At 42.7% G+C, this 22,041-nt stretch overlaps 2 protein-coding genes across 3 annotated transcripts in view; one reads left to right on the top strand and one right to left on the bottom strand.

The window, feature by feature from the left end:
• The window catches only part of pdia6 (protein disulfide isomerase family A, member 6), a 50,277-nt gene that overhangs the window by 22,808 nt on the left and 5,428 nt on the right, over window positions 1-22,041 (top strand). Inside the window, exons 2-7 of one of the 2 annotated variants that reach the window (XM_055232123.1) lie at window positions 16,130-16,174; window positions 17,525-17,666; window positions 18,112-18,169; window positions 19,797-19,923; window positions 20,591-20,694; window positions 21,459-21,604. In XM_055232123.1, coding sequence (XP_055088098.1) covers window positions 16,156-16,174; window positions 17,525-17,666; window positions 18,112-18,169; window positions 19,797-19,923; window positions 20,591-20,694; window positions 21,459-21,604 — 596 coding nt within the window. In that variant the 5' untranslated portion in view covers window positions 16,130-16,155. Of the gene's footprint in view, window positions 1-16,097; window positions 16,175-17,524; window positions 17,667-18,111; window positions 18,170-19,796; window positions 19,924-20,590; window positions 20,695-21,458; window positions 21,605-22,041 lie in introns of those variants that run through there. The other variant, XM_033990735.2, reaches the window with a different exon arrangement.
• LOC117392358 (potassium voltage-gated channel subfamily F member 1-like) lies at window positions 9,126-11,269 on the bottom strand. Its single transcript, XM_033990403.2, has one exon. The coding sequence runs from the start codon at window positions 10,981-10,983 to the stop codon at window positions 9,481-9,483; it is 1,503 nt and encodes a 500-aa protein (XP_033846294.1). The 5' UTR covers window positions 10,984-11,269; the 3' UTR covers window positions 9,126-9,480.

Below are 22,041 nucleotides of genomic sequence, written 5' to 3'. Positions count from 1 at the left end.
TGACCATCAGTGGGGAAGATACTGAAATAGTGTCCACCTGTAAATACCTGGGGGTGCATCTGGACAACAAGCTGAACTGGTCCACAAATACAGACGCACTTTATAAGAAAAGCCAAAGGAGGCTATATTTTCTGAGAAAGTTAAGGGCTTTTAATGTAAACAATAAACTGCTGCATTTGTTTTGTCAGGTGGCTAACTCTGTTTTTTATGTTGCAGTCTGTTGGGGGAAGGACAGTCTCAGAAAAAGAGACAGAGGCTGGTTGAGCTACAGGAAGTAGTTTAGAGACTCTGGTTGAAGTAGTGGATGGATGCTACACTGAACGACATGGACCATCTCCTGAATTCAGCTTCTGAACCACAGAGAGCGACAGTTTGAGTCTGAGATGAGCGAGCTGTAGGACAGAACATCACAGGAACTCTTTCATCCCGACCACCATAAAACTGTACAGTAACGAGGTTTATGGCAAATGAAGAGACCTACAATCTGAATTTACCCTTGGAGATAAATAAAGCCCTTTTGATTTTTGATTTGATATAAATATTGTTAAAGAGGGGGTATTTTACTTCTATGGGGTATTAACTGTAACGCACAGCTAACTTTCATTACTTTCATTAGCAGGATGCACAATCAATGTGCATCCTGCTAATGAAACTACTGCACATCACATCAGGTTTAAATCTAAAATGTCTCTCTCTGATCTGAATGGTCACTGCCTAAACCTGCAGACAGTCATGACTCAGTGCTAGTGCAGCCTCTGCAGCTCAGTGAGTGAATTCTGGAGGTTCTTTCACATGAGGCCTGTCCATAAACTGAGAATGAGACAAACTTGTATGTCTCTTGCATGTGTCTGTGTGTATGTGTGTGTATGTGTGTGTTTAAAGTGTGTGGGCAGTGACATGAGCTATGAGTTACTGCTCTGTAAATCCACATTCAACATGAAGGTGAATGTGTGTGTGTGCGTACAATGACTCCACCTGTGAGGCAAAAAAGGACAGGACTGTGCACAAGAGATAGGACAGAGAGGAGAGACAGAAGAGCGGAGGAGGAAAGAAGAGATGAGAGAAAGAGAGAGAGAGGAGAGCAAAGAAAGAAGAGAGGAGACTAGAAAAGAGGATAGGAAAGGAGGACACATGTAGAGACTGTGTGGGTGCATTGTTAGCACACACATCACAGACATGCACATCCTGGCATAAAGCCAGGATTGAACAAAGACATTTGGCTGTCTTAATTAATGATTGTCTACAGGTGCTGGGGTTTAGGTAGAGACCATTCAGAGAAGCATTTTAGGTTTAAAACAAGTGGATTTCAGCATCTGTGAATAAAGCAAACACAACTCCAGTATGTTTTTGATGAGTTATAACATAACAAAGCTCACCAAAGAGTCCATTTTGTGTAATATAGGACCTTTATCAAATCCCCTGTCGTCTTTGGCCCCAGCCACTGTCCAGAGAACATTTGACAGCGACATCAGCCCAGTTTATAGCAGTCTGTAGCCTTCACTGTGTTGGGTGTTTTTTTGCAGACGCCGGATATCATCTCCATCACTCGCATAAGAGCCACCACCACAAACATGCGGTTTAGCAGCATTTAGAGACAGAGTGGGGCCGAATGAGGTCAATAACATAAACAACTTGGCCCTCATGTCCAATGTTTTTGTATTAAAGAGGGGGGATTTGACTTCTATGGGGTATTAAAGAGGGGGTATTTACCTTTATGGGGTATTAAAGAGAGGGTATTTACTTTGGTGGGGTATTAAAGAGGAGGTGTTCGACTTCTATGGGGTATTTACCTTTATGGGGTATTAAGGAGAGGGTATTTAATTCTATGGGGTATTAAAGAGAGGGTATTTACTTCTATGGGGTATTAACTGTAACACATCACATATTTACATCACCATGTTTCCTTTTATTGTTTTGTACATGCTATACTCACCAAAACAACGTATTTACATATTTTTATAAGTTACACTTTTGTTTTTTATGCTCTGAATCTCCCCTACATTTGCTCTCATTCCCAACACAATCAGCGTACATACCGCTAATGAAACTCCTGCACATCACATCATGTTTGTGAAGTTGTAGTGTATTGTTTTGGATCATGTTGATGTATATTTATGGAGAATTGTCTCGTGGGAGCATGGATTTGAACATATCTCGGGACGCACATTGGTCACGCTTATCGAAAATCTTACATACAGTTCCTCTCGAGAATCATATCTATTTTCAAAGTCTGAATCCCGAGTGGACGCAGTGTGAGCGCTCTGCCCACCCTCCGGTCTGAAGCACACTGCACTCCTGTCAGATATCTGCACTTGTGTATTCGACTTGTGCTGAAAATCATTGAGTGACAATTCCTTTTAAAGAGCCTGAGAGAGTCGTGTGGAGAAAGCTGAGAATACCAGCGGAAGAGCCGATGATTCACCGGCTCTGAGCGTCTGTCCGGAGGAGGCAGAGGAGTCAGAGGGTTCAAAGGTCAGGAGAGTGACACATGGAGGAAGTCACTCATCCAGGAGTCACTGTCGTTCACCGTCCTCTGTGCTGAGTCTGGCTTATGTGCTAATGGTGTTCAATGCTAACAGCGTGCCCTCACCGTTAGCTTACTCAGAGTTAGATGTTTGAGTAGTCCCCGTGCTAAGTCACTCCCCCTTCAGAGCATTATCACAACACAATCAATGTGCATCCCACTAATGAAACTACTGCACATCACACATTAAGTTGTTGTGTGCAGTTTTGTATCATGGTTTTTGTATATTTCTGGAGAGTTGTGGTGCAGGAGCGTGGCTGAAGCAGAGAGGAGCAGTCTCTGGGAGGAGCACATGTCTCGTATTTATCACAACAGGTGCTGATGACTCATAATGTGTGTGAGTGTTTTTATATTTGTGAGTATTGAACTGCTGAACCAGGACTAAACAAGGACTAAACAAGGACTAAACCAGGTCCAATCCAGGACTAAACCAAGACTAAACCAGGACTAAACCAGCACTAAACCAGGACTGAACTAGGACTAAACCAGGACTAAGCCAGGACTAAACCAGGTCCAATCCAGGACTAAACCAGGACTAAACCAGGACTAAACTAGGACTAAGCCAGGACTAAACCAGGTCCAATCCAGGACTAAACCAGGTCCAATCCAGGACTAAACCAAGACTAAACCAGGACTAAACCAGGACTAAACCAGGACTAAACTAGGACTAAACCAGGACTAAACCAGGACTAAACTAGGACTAAACCAGGACTAAACTAGGACTAAGCCAGGACTAAACCAGGTCCAATCCAGGACTAAACCAGGTCCAATCCAGGACTAAACCAAGACTAAACCAGGACTAAACTAGGACTAAACTAGGTCCAATCCAGGACTAAACTAAGACTGAACCAGGACTAAACCAGGATTAAACCAGGACTAAAGCAGGTCCAATTCAGGACTGAACCAGGACTGAACCTGGACTGAACTGGGAACTGAACCAGGACTACACCCGGACTGATGCAGGACTGGCCATGTTTGATCCAGGACTGAAGATTGATTGATTGATGGTTTAACTTTCTGAAACACATAACAGTCCCTCCAAATGTGTCTGCTTTAAACACCTCACTTCTTTAGAGTGTAATGTAATCAAACTCCCACACTGATTATAGTGATGGGACTTTTGGCTCTTTCCTGAGATCTGGATCTTTTGGATTAGTTCATTTCAAAGAGCTGTTAAAATACCTGTCTCTTTTTATAATTTATATAAATGACAGAAGCCAGTGTAATAACTCATTTTAGCAACAAACTAATCACAGAGAGAGTGACCAAGGCAAAGATTAAAATGTCCAAACTGAAAGCGGGAGAGTGTTTACCCTTTGAGATTATGTAGAATCTAAAGAAAATGTTACAGTATCATTAAAAAACAGATTGTTATTATCATGCCAAAATGCATGCTTGTTTTGTTCAGCATTAAAAAGGGGGCATCACACGTCTGTTGGGTATTAACTGTATCATATGACATATTTAGATCACCATGTTGTCTTTTATTGTTTTGAAAATCCTATATTTGTCGCTGCAGATCCTGGCTTGATGAAGCCATCAGGACAACATCATCTGCAAACAGCAGAGATGAAATCCTGTGGTTCCTAATCCAGACCCCCTCCAGCCCCTAGAAATTCTGTCCATAAATATAATGAACAGAACCGGTGACAAAGGGCAGCCCTGGCGGAGTCCAACATGCACCGGGAACAGGTCTGACTTACTGCAGGCAATGAACACAGCTCCCGCTCCGGTCATACAGGGACCGGACAGCCCTTAGCAAAGAGCCTGGACCCCATACTCCTGGAGCACCCCCCAAAGGACACCACGAGGGTCGAATGCCTTCTCTAGATCCACAAAGCACATGTGGACTGGTTGAGCAAACTCCCATGAGCCCTCGAGGACCCAATAAGAGTATAGAGCTGGTCCAGTGTTCCACAACCGAAACAAAAACCACACTGGTGCCACTGATGAGCTTTAACCACCTCAAAGATTTCAGCCAGGGTGATGGATGAGCCCACCTCTGAGTCCTCAGTCTCTGCTTCCTCCTTGGAAGACGTGATGATGGGATTGAGGAGATCCTCAAAATATTCTCTCCATCGTCTGACAACATCCCCACTTGAGGTCAGCAGCTCTTCACCAACACTGTAAACAGAGTTGGTGAAGAGCTGTTTCCCCCTCCTGAGGCATCAGGCGGTTTGCCAATCTCTTTGAGGCTGACCGATATGGCATCCCCGAACTCCTCCCAACCCAGAGTTTTGCCTTTGCAACTGCAAGAGTTGCAGCACGCTTGGACTGCTGGTACCTGTCAGCTGCCTCAAGCCAACAACAAGGCTCGATGGGACTCCTTCTTCAGCCTGACAGCATCCCTTATTTTTAGTGTCCAACACCAGGTTGAGGCTATGAGCAGCTGCTTTGACAACAGAGCTGGAGAACATGGCCCACTCAGACTCACAGCACCCTTGGGCCTGCCAGGTCTGTCTGACTTCCTCTTCCGCCAACGGATCCAAATCACCACCAGATGGTGATTGGTTGACAGCTCTGCCCCTCTCTTCACCCGAGTGTCCAAGACACGCGGCCGGAGGTCAGATGACACGACAACAAAGTCGATCATTGACCTCTGACCTAGGGTGTCCTGGTGCCATGTGCACTGATGGACACCCTTGTCCTTGAACATGGTGTTTGTTATGGACAAACTGTGGTTAGTACAGAAGGTCACTGTCATTGCCCATGTGGGTGTTGAAGTCTCGTAGTAGAAAAACCCCGATCATCTAATACCTTTTCAGGCATGTGTTAGATGAGGAAACAACATTATAACATGGTAGAAAGCTAAACAAAAGAAAAAATAAAGATTTTACATAATACCCACTTAACAAGCCATTAGCTTTTAATATAAACACTTCAGATCTTTAGCTCGTAATGTACCACACACAGTGATTATGGTGATGGGAGCTTTGGCTCTTACATGGACATCTTTTGGACTGGTTCACTTCAGAGAGCTGTTCAAATAACTGTCTGTTTTTTATAATGACAGAAGCCAGCGTGATAACTCATTTGAACAACAAACTAATCACAAAGAAAAGACCAAGGCCCTGATTTAATTAAATGTTCAAACTGAAAATGGGAGGGTGTTTACCCTTTGAAATGATGCACAATCTAAAGCAAATGTTACAGTATTATAAAAATAGACTATTATTATGATGCCAAATGTGTCTGTCACTCACGTCGCCTGCTCTGCTTCTGTGCACATTTCTGGGTGGTTTGATGGAAATCAGGGTAAAATGCATCAAATTAGAAAGTAAAAGATTCGGTTCTTTTTAAAAATTTGATTCACGTCCAACTGTTTACATTGAGGAACTGTTCAAAAGAGACGATTCTCTCTTTTAAACATCAAAAAACCAACAGTGAATAAAAAAGAGGCCTTTAAAGGGGTATTGTGCTGTAGTCTATATCGCCAGAGGTGGGTCATACTCAGTTATATTTACTTAAACAACTTTTAAATGAAACTGTATTTTTCACTTTGTGGCCATGCCTCCTTGTCAAATACTTTTTTACTCTTACTTGAGTCATTTCTTGGACCATTACTTTGTACTTTGACGTAACATCTAATTTATAATTTGAAGTGAATTGAGCAGGAGTAAGTAAGCAGTAAGTGCTGCTAGAAAAGTACAATTTCTACCCACCTCTGAATCTGAACATTTTTATGAACCGGTCAAACAAAACTCAAACCAGAGCCGGACAAATTATTACAAAGAAGTTTATTTTTACATCATTTCAACTTTTTTTTTTTCATTCTCCAAAGCACACACAGCCAGTTTCCCTCCTGTAGTCTTCAAGATCTGTGTCCATAACTGTCCCGGCGCCAAAGACGTGTCCAGTGTGCCCGCGTGTCCGGCGTCTCCACTTACAATGGGACGTTTGCCCTTCAGTGTCCCCTCCCCTGTGTCCCCTGTCCTCTTCTCCGTTACAGAATTTACAGCGGACAGAAATAGGCGTCTGATGGATGTGAAATGGGTCTGTTATCTCCTTGTGTTGGCCGCGTGAGTTTACGAGCAGCTGACAGGCCCCGGGCTCGATATATGGACCAGAGACAGCACAATGGAAACGCTGCCAGACGTGGGCGAAACTGGGCTCAAGCGGGTTAAAGAGGGGTAAAGAGGGTTAAGGTGCGTGACCTTTAGTTCATCCAGTGTTATCTGTGACTCAAATTAGACTTTAATCTGAGCTTTGTTTAACACAATCTCAACAGAAAGAAATGACTTCGCTGGAACTACAACAGGTGAGCTGATTTGTGCTGTTAAACACGTCCCTCTCAAATAACATTACAGACACTAGCATTAGCCAACAGTTTTTCCGTTAGTCGCTCTCGCCTTTTTGTGTAAAATCAAACACCTAAACAGGACCATGGACGCTTGGACTGATCACAAGAAAATGAAAATGTGCTGTTTAAATCCGTTTTGTATCTTATACCTTTGTGTGCATTGCGTCACCATGGTAACCGCTGAACATTCCGACATAGGCATCCATGCAGAACACCCCCTGTGTGATAAAACTTCCCAAATTTATGATCCATAAATGTTGAATCTTCTCATAATCTCTTTGGAATCGACTCCATAAACTTGTCATATTAATCTTATGGCTTGAAGTCCTTCCAGGTGACAGCACTCATGTCTTTGGGGTTGAATAATGGCACCTCCATCTATATTTTAAGACTTTGAGCCAGTTTGTGTTTCATGTGGATAGGCTGAATAATTACACAGATATTAACCATAAACCAGGTCGACACATCTGCAGCAAATCTCACCGTAAGATCTGACCTGTTTCAGCTCAGTTTAAACTATAAAGATTCTACAATGTGCTGATGTATCATGAACATAAACTAAACAAACCAGAACCATCTTCTTGTCTCCATGGAGATATTATCGTGATGCCTGGAATGCTCCACAGTATGGCTTTAAAGCAGACCTGTTGTGCTTGTGTCTGCTATGTAGCTATATTCTATGTCACCCGTGGATCATTATGTTGTGATTTGGACATTTTAAATCACAATATTTATCTAAAATGACTTTGTTGATGTCTCCGTCAGAAAACCACGGTGGAGCTAATGTGGCCGTAAATGTCATCACAACAAAGAATCGACACCTCTGATGGAGAGCTGCAGATGACACTTGCACCAAAATAAGTGTGTGACACTGCTGAATCCTATGTGTATCACTGGTGCTAAGAAAATAAAATTGGACAATGAAGGGGGGTGAAAACGGGGGTTGATCAGTAATATGGTGTTTAGAAAATAAGTGATTAAAGATGCTCAAACATGCACGAATCACTCCAAATACAACTTCAGAGGAAATGAGAAGGAAACAACTCTAACATGGTTAAAAGCTCCGAAAAGTCCATTTTGTAGAATACGTCTGATTTAACCTTATCGATTTCTAAAGAGGCAAATGAATGACACCACTAGCTTAAGTGACAGGTCAGATCTGTGGAGAAGCAAGCCTCTCTGCAAAAAAAAAAAAAAAAAAAAAAAGAAAATAGCATTTTTCAAGTGTTATTTTTTTCAACTAAAACAAACTCTGTAATTGGATAAATGCAAGACTGACATGCTTAAAGCCATACTGTGCAACAGTCTAGGCTAAGAAATAACAAATCCATGGAAAAGTTACATATTGACAGTTAAAGCCAAACTTCAGAACATCCTCTGTTAAAGAAAATTTTGATGCCATGCTATGAAATGTTATAAGGAACAACATTTCCATTGACACAAGCAGGTCAAATAAGAGTCAGGTTTGTGGAGATGCAAGCACACTCACAATAAAAACGCAGGTATTATTAAAATCATTTAAAAAAAAAGTTTGATTTCCAATCTATTTTAAAAAGTTACATGGTGGGGCTTTATAAATATCTATAGCTTGAAATAAAAACAGTAGAAGTGCATATTGGCATTATGTCCTTGGGCAAAACACCCTCCTGGCTTCAGTCGTAGTGATGTGTGAGTGACCTGAGGTACCTCACACAAATGTGAATGAGGAATGCAATTTTGAAACAAAACAAAACATGAAATAAAATAAAACTTTAAATAAAACAAAGCATACAATTAAACTAAATTAAATTAAATTAAACAAAACATAAAATAAAATTCAATTAATTTCAATTCAGTTATAGTAAAATATGTAGTGCTCGGTCTCTAGTCAGTTGGCGCTTACATGTGAGGCTAATAGAGGGATTAGCCCAGTGCATTATGGGTCTTCGGGGAGCTGCGTCCACTTGTGTCCATGCTATTTACGATTTGTTTGACCCTGGTCGCTACAGTAAACAACGGCCACTGTGCCTGCTCGGGCACAGTGCAGAAAGCAAGATCCATCAATTATAAAGACATTTATGCTGTTACTGATCTCCTGTGTTCACAATATAAGAACGATACAGTGAACCTGTCCCATGTATGGACCTGTCCCGTGTATGGACCTGTCCCATGTATGGACCTATCCCATATGAACCTGTCCTATGAGAAACGGGAGCAGCAGTGGCATGATGTGAATTCAAGTTAAAGTTTGAGTCATTCACTGGATCAAATCCAAGCAAAACGTAACAGATACATTTCAACTGTATTTTTCCATTAATAGAGGATTCAAATATCCCATCATGTATTTGTGTTAGGCTGAGGAGCTTACACACAAGTATTGACTAGTGTATAAATCCTGTCACATCCCAGACAGAGAGAGGCCTTTTACTGAGGGACACCTGTGCCACTAAACAAACTCAGCAACATCAACAATGTCCCTGTTCATAATCCTGTAGTTTTCTGGAATTATTGAGACTTAAAGCACAACCATGTAACTTTGTGGAGGTGGTCACGTGTATGATTCCCTTGGAATAGTTACAGCCATACTTTGGAACATTCTCCATGGAGATAGATGAGTTTTATTAAGCTTATAGTCCTGTGCACGCAGGACACTGCTGAACAGTGAAAAGTGTCTTGCTCATGAGCTGAAGAAGTCCGCGGCCTCTGCGGTGCTCTCGAAGCTCGTGTCCGCGCTCGCGCTCCTGACCCCAGGCCCCCGTGGCTCGCGCAGTAACGGGAGGAACGTGTCACTGTGGCAGGCGTGCACGGCTCCGGTCGCGTCCTCGCCGCTGCCGCACGAGAGTCTGTGCGCGCTGTGCGCGCACCCCAGCAGCTCCGCTTGGCACGAGCGCAGCGCCATCAGCTCGATCTCGTGCTTGGCCGCGGTCTCGAGCACCTGTTGCTTGTTGTAGAACAGGACGAAGTTGTTGATGATGGGGTGGATGGGCAGCGCGATGGCGATTACCCCGCACAGGAAGCTGATGGCCGCGTTGCACCGGCCCAGAGTGGTCTTTGGATACACGTCTCCGTAGCCCACGGTGGTCATGGTGATGACCGCCCACCAGAAGGACTGCGGGATGCTGGTGAACAGCGTGTCCGGGTGGTTCTGCTCCATGGTGTAGCCCAGGGCGGAGAAAAGGAACACCCCAACCCCCATGTACATGAGCAGGAGGCCCAGCTCCTTAAAGCTGCTCTTCAGCGCGGAGGTCAGGGTCTGGAGTCCGGACGAGTGCCGGGCCAATTTGAAAATACGCGCAATGCGCATGATGCGTAACGCCTGCACCGCCTGCTGCACGTTCGCCAGCTCCATCACCCCGGCGCCGAACGACGTGAGCACGAGCACCACGTAAAAAGGCATGATGGCCATGAAGTCAATGATGTTCATGAAGGCCAGCATAAATTTGATTTTGTTTGGTGAAGACACGAGGCGCAGCACGTACTCGATAGTGAACCAGCCAATGCAGACCGTCTCGATCATTTCCAGAGTGGGGTGCTCCGTGAGTGCGCCCTCCGCGTCCTCCACCTGTAGGTCCGGGATAGTCCCCACGCACATGACCACGGACGAGATGAGGATGAACACAAAGGACACTATGGCAATGATGTGCGCGGGCAGAGAAGACTCGGGCTTCTCCATCAGTCTCCACACGCACGCCTGGAAGCGCTGCCAGCCCCCCGCGTGCGGGTCTCCCTCACGGTCCACCAGGATGGTCCGCACCTTCTCCGCGATCTCCGCCAGCTCGTCTTGCACTTCTTTTAGGTGGCACTTACAGCAGTCATCCAAACAGTCCGCGCCGATCCGCCAGTACTCCATCTCTTTGAGGAAGCAGATGGGGCAGATGCCGCGTTTCATGTGGATCTCTCCGTAATAATACAGCTCTATGATGCATTTGAACGCCTCCGGATCCCTGTCGAAGTAGAACTCGCCCGTCTCGGAGTCGTAGTCGTCACATAAAGTCAGTATTTCCTCTGGAGCTTGGAGCGAACAGCTCACCAGCTCAGCCAGGCGAGTTTCGGGGAAGCGGCCCAACACGTCCGCGTATAACACCTGTTTGACGCCGCCGATGTTCACCACCACCTCGGTCTCCTCGCTCGCCTCGGAGCCGTTGCAGTCCGCATAACGTGACCTCTGAATCCCCCACATTTTGAACTAGTCTCCAAAAATAGAGAAAGACAGTTCAAATGTCCACAGTGGTCTTCTATATCCAAAAGACGCGTGGGTGTCGTGCGTAAAAGCGCACCATAACCAGGTTTTCTCAGTAAATCTGCGCTCATTTGGCTCCGAGCTGACCACAGCTCCAAGTCCTGACAGTCTGAGCGCTGTTTGGCAGTGAGCAGTGCGCCTGTGCGCTTCAGGAAAGTTGGCATTGAAGTGCGCGTGTGTCAAGTCAGACAGAAGCCTGCACACTTCCGGAAATAGCTTTTGGACAAAGTTAACAAAAAGTTACTTAGTGCAGTATTTATTTATAATAAATAGCATATTCTGGTTATATTAAAAGAATATTAGACTCATAATTGGATTGTTACTAATATTTATTAACTATGTCCTGTTTTTGGATCGAGACGATCTCATGAGCTTTTATTTACAGTTGTAGTTTCCGGTGTGGCTCTCGCTCGTGCGCCTCTTGACGCATGCCGCAGAGAAGCGTCTCTGTCGCATGTTTTGTTTTGTGAAGCGCATTAAAACATACAGTCAAGTCCATGAGCGGCACACGCACAACCTGATCACGTATCACGGGCGTTTTACGTATGACCCAGGAGCAGTCACTAGTTTGGAGAATTGTCCTGAGGCGACAGTGACCCCAGACACGGGTCCAATCAACAGATTGCAAATCGTTCTGCATCTCTGTCTAATCTTAGCGAAACCTGCTGGTTCTGTTTGGTTACAGCTGCTCGTTTATGTGATGTTGTGACATTAGGCCAGTTGCTTTATTGTGACCATTTCCTTATAGGCCGTTAGGCTAAGTTTGTTCTACTGCAAAATACCGTACCTACAACCTAACCTATGGCCACGTGTTCTTAAACTGCCCCCAAATGACAAAAAAATCAGACAAGGCGACATCCAAAGACAGACTAATGCGAAGGCCCCATGACTGCAGCTCTGCACAGTCCCCAGGCTGACACACAACAGACGGCTGCACTTTGTAGAGTTTGTCTCCCTCTGGTGGACAGAGTTGAAATCGAATCATTTGTAATACCAAAAAAAAAAAAAGTACTTTCATTGAAAGGCTATTGTCCAGTTTATTCCGTCATTACAGTCACACAGTCTACACTGTGAGGTTAGCCTGTTGTGTTATTATAGCAAAATATTATATTTGTACATTTTGATAAATAAAGTCTCTATGGCTGAAATGTGACACTGTGGTCCTTCATGTTTGCAGCTGAATATTATCTTTGAACATACTTGAAGGTGACATTCCACGTCCCCAGAGCTAGTCTCCATGTCCGGAGATCCGGTCGTCGAGGTCCCTGCCTTCGACTGCCGCCCGGATCTCTCTGTACCCGCCCCGCATGGCTCCTCCCGCAGGTGGTGGGTCCACGGGAGGACGGCCCCACGTCGTTCCTTCGGGCTGGGCCCGACCGGGCCCCGTGGGGAAAGGCCCGGCCACCAGGCGCTCGCTGCCGAGCACCCACCCCAGGCCTGGCTCCAGGGTGGGGCCCCGGTAACGCCAGTCCGGGCGATGTAACTGGCCTTGTTGGATTTCTCTTCATGATGGGCTTTTGAGAAGGCATTTGACCGTGTCCCTCGTGGTGTCCTTTGGGGGGTGCTCTGGGAGTATGGGGTCCGGGGCCCTTTGCTAAGGGCTGTCCGGTCCCTGTATGACCAGAGCAGGAGCTGTGTTCGCATTGCCGGCAGTAAGTCAGACCTGTTCCCGGTGCATGTTGGACTTCGCCAGGGCTGCCCTTTGTCACCGGTTCTGTTCATTATATTTATGGACAGAATTTCTAGGTGCAGCCAGGGGCCGGAGGGGGCCTGGTTCGGGAACCACAGGATTTCATCTCTGCTGTTTGCAGATGATGTTGTCCTGATGGCTTCTTCAAGCCAGGACCTGCAGCAGGCACTGGGGCGGTTTGCAGCCGAGTGTGAAGCGGCTGGGATGAGAATCAACTCCTTCAAATCCGAGGCCATGGTTCTCGACCGGAAAAAGGTGGTTTGCTCTCTCCGGGTGGGTGGTGAGTCTCTGCCCCAAGTGGAGGAGTTCAAGTATCTCGGGGTCTTGTTCACGAGTGAGGGAAGGATGGAGCCGGAGATTGACAGGCGGATCGGTGCAGCGTCTGCAGTGATGCGGTCGCTGTATCGGTCTGTTGTGGTAAAGAAGGATTTACCGGTCAATCTACGTTCCTACCCTCACCTATGGTCATGAGCTCTGGGTAATGACCAAAAGGACAAGGTCGCGGATACAAGCGGCTGAAATGGGTTTCCTCCGCAGAGTGGCCGGGCACACCCTTAGGGATAGGGTGAGGAGCTCGGTCACACGGGAGGAGCTCGGAGTAGAGCCGCTGCTCCTACACGTTGAGAGGAACCAGCTGAGGTGGCACGGGCATCTGCTCAGGATGCCTCCTGGACGCCTCCCTAGGGAGGTGTTCTGGGCATGTCCCACCGGGAGGAGGCCCCGGGGAAGACCCAGGACACGCTGGAGGGACTATGTCTCTCGGCTGGCCTGGGAACGCCTTGGGGTCCCACCGGAGGAGCTGGAGGACGTGTCTGGGGTGAGGGAAGTCTGGGAGTCCCTGCTTAGACTGCTGCCCCCGCGACCCGGCCCCGGATAAGCGGAAGAAAATGGATGGATGGATACTAGAAGGGCATTTAAGTCTGTGGTCTTGCTTATTGTACACTCAATAAATGCTAAACAGATGAAAGTTTATTCTTCTGAGTGACTCTGAAGCATGTGGATACCTCCTCCCCTTTTGAAGTGATGGTCCTGAAAAAACAATGCAAGTCTTATGGTTTAGGTCAGACATGGGAAAACTACGGCCCAGGGGCCACACATGGCCCTTTGGGCTTATTAACCTGGCCCGCCAAACGTGACCAAATTATATTAAAATAGGTAAGGGAAAACCTTGTTCAAAGTTTTTCTGCTGTGTTTGTTTAAATGAAATGTATTAAATTAATTATTACTTTAATTAATGCATTTGGAAAACAATTTGTACAATGAGCCTTGCATATTCATGCTTTGCTACATGTTATATATATATATATATATATATACATATATATATATATGTATGTGTATATATATATATATATATATATATATATATATATATATATATATATATATATATATATGTATGTGTGTGTATATATATATATACATACATATATATATATATATATATATATATATATATATATATATATGTATGTGTGTGTATATATATATATACATACATATATATATATATATATATATATATATATATATATATATATATATATATATATATATATATATATATATATATATATATATATATATATATATATATATATATATATATATATATATATATATATGGGAATTTTAGTTTGCTCCACCCCTGGTTTAGGTTCTATATCAACAATTGCACACATTTCTTTGTTTCTCTTTTCTTTCTTTCTTTCTTGTCTTTTTTTTTGTAAAAGATCTAAACAGCAGTTGTTATGACGAGAATCACCATAATGGCAGATGTCCCAGACACATGCACACTAGACCTCCTGCAAACAAACTAAGTGGATGGTTTACTTACGGTGTAAGATTTTAGCACTTTTGTGACTCCAGCCTTTGGGACAATGGATGGAAATTAGCCTTTGGCTATAATCTGGTGTGTTTGTATCATGTCTGTTCATTAGCATGCATTGTCCCAATCAAATAAATTAATAAATCAATTGAAAATCTTTTGTATTGTGTAAGGTGATCAATTAGTTACATACAGTGGGACTAAACGCCTAAACTCCCCCCATAGCCACATTTCAAACAGAGTGGCTAAACTGGGCAGTACCTGTATGGAGTGACCAACCAGGCCCTTCTACATTCTAGCAGAATCTGTAAGAGTCTGGAATTGGACCACAGCATGTGACAAACCTCCATCCTAACTTGGGACAGTCCAAACACAGCCCAGGTTCAGTTGAGTTTGTAACTGCAAGAGCACAGTCGACATACAGCTCCTTTAAAGGTCCTATATTACACAAAGTCCTTGATTTGCAAATCTCAAGTGAAGCTCGAGTCTTTGAACTCAAGTCCTAAATCAAAGACAGGCAAGTCCAAGTCAAGTCCTGAGTCAGTGGCATTTAAGTCCAAGTCGACTCCAAGTCATCTGTTTTGAGCTTCAATTTATTTCAAGTATTGAATACAGCTTCTATGTTTCTAATTTGTGTGTTTTTTAGACTAGATTGTACTTCAAACTAGATTGTACTTCTTTAAAAAGTTGATGGTTACAAATGGTGATCTAACAATATACAAATCTCACAGTATTTATTATGAGCAAACAATAGAGAAAATGGGAGGGACATGTTCCAGTTTGGTCTTTTTTTTATTTTTTTTACGAGAACCATCAAGTCATCTCAACTCACAGCGCTCAAGTTCGAGACAAATCCTGAATCACTGGCATTCAAGTCCAAGTCAAGTCCCAAGTCTAAGTCCATTTTATGAAGTACTGGCAAACGCTAGGGCTAAAAATATCCAAACTTATTATAAAAACACAGAGGAGCACTTCTTGTATTACCACTCAGTGACATCACAAGGTGCAACAGAGTGTTTTCTGTTTGAGAGAAGAACACAGACTAAATATGCAGGGTTTGTGTATTAAACATTTATGAATGAAACAAAACACAACTCCAGGTGTGTTTGTGATGACGAAACAACATCACAGATATAAGAAAACATCAAAATATGGGCCCTTTAAATGAAGTACAGAGTTGTCAGGGCCTTGGTGTTTGGTGGTGCAGATTGAAAATAAAAACCTGAAATAAGACCCACAGTATTAGGCTCCATCAAGAACAAAAACGTTCCATTTATGGTTTTATTGTTCAAAATACCACAATACTTTCACTCAATTGTTAAAAAAAAAAAAAAAAAAAAAAAAAAAAAAAAATCTTTGAATGAATCTTAACAAAAAAAATAACCCGGGTTACACGTTACTTCCTGTCTCCGGCTCCACAAAACTACACGGCGCGCGGTGATTGGCTGGGATTCCACGTTGCTTAGTGACAGCCAATGAGCGTGGGCCACGGTGAGCCTTACCCGGGCCGTACATATCAGGCAGAGGCAGCGGGGCGGATAGTGCAGCGGACAGTGGGCTTGTGTGAGCTACTGAGAGAAACACTGCTAACAACATGCCTCCGTTTCTATTCGGTGAGTCAATATATTTTAACGATCTTTTCGCAGATTACAAGCTTAAAATTGCGTTGTTATGTCTGTATTTTGCTGCGCTTTCTTTGCTAGCTTAAATGCTAAATTGTGATACATATTTGGTAGGGCCCTTTGATGCAATGAATTAGCCATAAAACCAGGATTTTTCGCCTTTTTCGTGTCTAAATGTGTGTTCAAATCAGGGCTAGGATTAAACCTTTTGCTCCAGAACTACTGTGGATACTTATTTGTCACATTTATTTGCAGCTCAGTGGTTTATATCCAGCTAGTCATATTTACATAAGTTGTGAATGGCATTTGAATTACATCATAGAAGTAGTACAGGCTGAATGATTGTTAGATTTGTTTGGGGTTTTTTAAGCAGAGATGGTAGTATCCAAAATGCGCACTCAAGTAAGAGTAAAATGACATTACTCAAGTAGAAGCACAAATTAGTGATGCAAGAGATTACTCAAGTAAGAGGGAAAAAAGTATTTGAGGAAAGTAAATACTGAAGAAAGTGTGAGTCTGGACATAACATCAGGTTTATCATGTGAAGGGCAAAACTTTAAATACTGCACAATACTGCATCTGGTGTTTTCAAACAGACAAAATTAGACAAATTTAAGAAATAAATCATCATAAATCACAAACTAAATCATATCTGAAGGAGCTGCAAGAAACACAAATGTTCAAATCATTTCATATTGTCGATATAAAGCTCGAGTCACTTTAGACTCACTCACAGAGGGAAGAAGAAACACATTTTTTTGTAAGCAAGAGTACTGTTACTTCTTTACAAATATTACTCAACTAGGAGTAAAATATAATTAACTACTGACGACATATATTAGTGCCATTGAACAATCTAAATGTGGTAAAACAATAGGCTTTCTCTTTATTTTAATCATTTTCACAGTTTCACTAGTTTCACTTTAAAGGTTCAAAACGCAAAATGCTGTTCCACTTTGACGTCATGAAATGGTAGTTTTCAACCCCTTTTACCTTTAGTTCAGAAGAGATGGGTAATTGCAGGTCTGAAATTATCCAAATGATTCTAGTGAAGGTATGGAGTTTAAAAACACAGTGGAGCACTTCCTGTATTACCACATGATGACATCACAAGGTGGAACAGAGTACTTTCTGTTTGAGAGAAGAACTAAACCTAAATATGCAGGTTTGTGTGTTAAATATGTGTGAAACAAAACACAACTCCAGGTCTGTTTGTGGTGAGGAAACTACACTAGAACAGATCAGATAATGGTGTAATATGGGCGCTTTAATATTAATGGCACTGTGTTTTTTTTAAGAATTCCCTGTCTCATGTGTCTTGGTTGTTTTTCCCCGTGGCAGGTCTTCTGGGCTGCTCCTTGGTCCTCTCCGCCCAGGCCTTGTACTCCTCCACTGACGATGTGGTGGAACTGACTCCATCCAACTTCAACAGAGAGGTGCTCCAGAGTGATGCTCTGTGGCTGGTGGAGTTCTACGCCCCATGGTAGGTCTAAGCACCGCCCTCTTAGGTCCATGCCCCGCCCTGGTAGGTCTAGAGTTCAGTCATCATATCTCAGCCTCTATTTAATTAAAAAAGCTTTACATATATAGGAGCATTTCCAAGCAGACCCCATTTTTTCCTTAAAGTTAGTTCTTCAGTTTTCTTGGTGGTGCGTTTTGGCCATTGCCCTGCTCTACTTCTCTGAATTCTTGAGGAGTGCCTCTTAATGACTTAAGTACTGTCCTCAAGCTCCAGGTTCAGCCCCCATAAAGCCATAAAACTACAGACTCTGTCAATTGTGTATTTTCACAGCATTATCTTTAGTAACATTGTTTTTTATGCCACTTCTACCAGTTTGAACTTTGTATCTTTTAGAAATGGCCCAAAACCCAGATGATTTTTCCTAAATCTGAACACAATTACATATTTTTATTTGACTCTTCCTCAGGTGCGGTCACTGTAAGAACCTGGCCCCGGAGTGGAAGAAGGCAGCGACTGCCCTGAAGGTAAATCCATGTGCTCAATATTCTGCTCCAGACTGTATTCTGGGCTCTGTGTTTACACTCAGTCAGATAAGAGTCCTTTGCCTGTAGACATAACAAATAGATAGTGCAGTTTTATATGGTGCGACTACAAGGAAGTTGCTAGTCGTTTAAAAGAAAAATGGTAAAAGAGGGACTCAAACTTCTTAAATTCTAATCCGATTGGTTGGCTTCACCTCCTGTATTTTAAGTGGGACCTAAGTCATCGTCAACACATTGGGCACCTTCCAAAATTAATCCAGCCACAATATCTGCTGTTTAACATTAGACATTTGACCTGCCTCATCTCAGTTTAAGATTCTATATTACACAAACATTACTCTTGAGCTTTAAGTCATGTTATAATGCTGTTACCTCGTCAAAAACATCCCTGGAGTGGTGTTGTGTTTCATTCACACATGTTTGAGTAACACTTTATTATTAGCACGTCTACATTTCCTCACAACGCCCTGTTCCACTTTGTGATGTCATGAAGTGATAGTTTTCAAGTTAACAGCTCTTTTTACCTTTAGTTCAGTAGAGATTGGCAAACCCAGGGCTGAAATGATCCAAATGATTCTAGTGAAGGTGTGTGGAGTTTAAAAACACAAATCCAGCTATGTTTATGATGAGAAAACAATATTATAACATAGATCTGAAACTAGCATAATATGGGCCCTTTAAACACTACAGGGACATCCAGTATTTTCAGTGTAACACAGTACTCCTGTGTGTGTTTGTCAGTCCGCTGCTGTTGAGAACTTTCCTAATACAAGCTGTACATATCCATGTTTGAGTGTAGCACAGGGAGCAGGAGGTGTGATGTGCGCAGTGCTACTCATCAGTATTCATGTGCTTCATACAAACATGTTCTCACCTCAGTTAATCGACTTTTACATAAGACTTAGGTGCTCCTTTAAATCTATGACACATATTGTACTGTGGAATATCTGCATTTATCAAAAACAAAACAAAGTCAGGATTTTTCACCTTGCAATGATCCATCACAATTTACTATTCAGTTTTATTTTTCTTAGTAAAACTTTTCAATTATGTCTTTCAGTCCAAATTTTATTAATGTGAACAACATGCACCGTTAATAAGTGCCAGTTGCACAAGCCTGTCGTATTTCTTCCTCCAAACAGAATCCTGTGTCTGGCAGTAAAAGCATGTGGTTTGGAGCAGAGGATTGGCTGTAGACGTCTCTGATCACTGACCATTGCACAATCCTAATGTGATTGTACAGTTAAAATATAAATAAAATATTGTTTTGGGATACACAAAGGAAAAACAGGAGAGCTAGATCATTAACAGTTTTAGATGTTATCCATGCATGTTTGAGTATTTTAGTGATCTCTCCTGGGAACTATACAAACCTTCCTTACATTTAGCTGTAAGATTCTGTCCAATGCTCCGTCCACAGCCTACGTCACCCATGCTCCCACATGACAATTCTGCATAAATAAACAAAAACATGATACAAAACTGTGCACAGCAACTTGACAAATCTGCTGTATTTGGCAGAGAGAACAAAGGGAGGGGAGAGTCAGATCGTCAAAAACAAAAATGAACAGTCACAGTAATGGTGTTGTATATTGTTCGTTGTGTGCAGGGCGTGGTGAAAGTGGGAGCTGTGGATGCAGACCAGCACAATTCTTTAGGAGGACAGTACGGCATCAGAGGCTTCCCCACCATCAAGGTGTTTGGAGGAAATAAGAACAAGCCCGAGGAGTACCAGGGTAAGACCACATCACCGAGCAGACATCCCTATGATGCAGGAAATTACACTTTTTTTTTTTTTTTAAATGTTAGCTGCTTGGTGGGACCTTGGTATCACATACAGGCGTCCCTTTTTTCATGTTATAACACTAGACTCAAAAGTATCATTCAAATGCAGCGAATGAGTCGTGAACACTTGTTTATTATAAGTCCAGATGATTGGGTTCACATCTAAAATTGAGTTCCAATGGAAAATATTTTTTGGGTCATCTCCATAAGTCTTGGGCGTAGACTCCATCATTCATTATTAAAACTGTATAAAAAGGGGGGCGTCCTGTTTGTAGACACATGTTTACATAACAAAATGTCTTAGAAAAGTCCTTTGAACCCTTATTATCTTCACTTAAAATCTATAATAATTGACCTGATGTTGGAAATATTAGGTTGACAATGCACTTAAGTCACTTGGTGAGTTTCTAGTGTTGACTCAAACTGTGGCATGTGGCACATTCACATGAATTATTAAATGATATGTTCACATTTTTGTTATTTTTTTTTAGTTTGAACATTTCTGTTTCCACATTCCAGATCTCCTTTAATACACCGCTATAGATCATTGTTGCAGTTTACAGGTGCTCTGTAGTTTAGCCTTGTTCAGTTGCATTGACTGTCCTCTTGATGGTGCAGGTGGTCGTACCAGCCAGGCCATCGTGGACGGAGCCCTGAATGCCCTCAAGTCTCTGGTCAAAGACAGGCTCAGCGGGAAGACCGGGGGCTCGAGCTACAAGCAGGTCTGTGTACAGCCACACACAGAGAGGGACATTTGGATATTAAACCACAATGAGCTAGAGGATATCCATGTTCAAATACATAATATGTATAATATTTGTTTAGTTCATAACTGGGTCAAAACTATAGGATTTCTGCACTGATTTAGCAACCTCCTGTAATGTTTTCTTTTTTTTATTTTTCAGAATCATGTAAAATCCATAACCTTCTGACAAACACTGCCGTTCACTTTAAGTCCTTAACAGATATTTTTTAATATTAAAATATTTTTAGCTTGCAGCTTTATTTAACATTGCAAAAATGACATAGATGGACATTTATTTTCAAACTTGAAGGCACTTTACCTAATTGTCTTTTAAATGTGACAAACACTAGTTCACTGTTTGCAGTGGTCCAAACTTCCTCACTTACCTTATCACCGTGAATAATTAGGATGCTCTGAATGCATGAACTTCTAAGCCCTTTTCACAACTTTCAGAGACCACAGTGGAGTTTTGTTGTCACAGTAAAGCTGACAACAACTAGCAGGCTAACCGCGCACCTGCCTTACGTCCTGGTTCATGGTTGATTTAAAAACACTGCTTCTCTTACACTATGTAAGAGTGTCCCAGGGCAAGACACATTTTCTTTATTATAAGGACATAATCGGGACATTTCTAACTGTTAATGGACCTTTAAAGGAAGCTGCACCCAAGTCCAAACCTGAAGCCACCCTGCTGACAAACACCGCCCGTGTGTGTAGGTCTGACCCAGTGCTGTGTTTCAGAGCGGAGGAGGAGGAGGAGGAGGTAGTGGGAGCAGTGGACAAGACGTGGTGGAGCTCACAGACGATAACTTCGATAAACTGGTGCTGGGCAGTGACGATATTTGGATGGTGGAGTTCTTCGCCCCCTGGTGTGGACACTGCAAGAAGTAAGACCACTGTTGACACGCTCAAGGATTTCACCACATCATTTTACTGTTACTCTTACTATGAGACAGAAGACCATTTTACGATTATTCATCATTATTGTCAGACAAACTTGGACAAATGTTAGTTTTAGAGATCAACCGATATGGGTGTTTTTATGGCTGATGCCGATTGTTTAACACACTCTTTTTGGGGTGGATAAAAATGTATTTGCAATATATAGGAGAGTCAGGATTACAGATTGGCCAATATAGGATTTTTCATGACCAATGTGATACCAACTAAGAATCCAGAGAAACAAAGGGCCGATATGCTCTGCCGACATTTTTGGGTCGATTTTTCATAATTTTCCTCAAATAATTTAATTTGAATTTAGTACAAACTCATCCACAACCTTTTTTTATTACAGACTGGATTAGAGAAGTGTTCAAATTAAGCT

This window comes from Periophthalmus magnuspinnatus, chromosome 24 (genome assembly GCF_009829125.3).
Source record: "Periophthalmus magnuspinnatus isolate fPerMag1 chromosome 24, fPerMag1.2.pri, whole genome shotgun sequence".
Taxonomy (NCBI): domain Eukaryota; kingdom Metazoa; phylum Chordata; class Actinopteri; order Gobiiformes; family Gobiidae; genus Periophthalmus; species Periophthalmus magnuspinnatus.
This window is presented reverse-complemented; position numbering and strand designations above follow the sequence as displayed.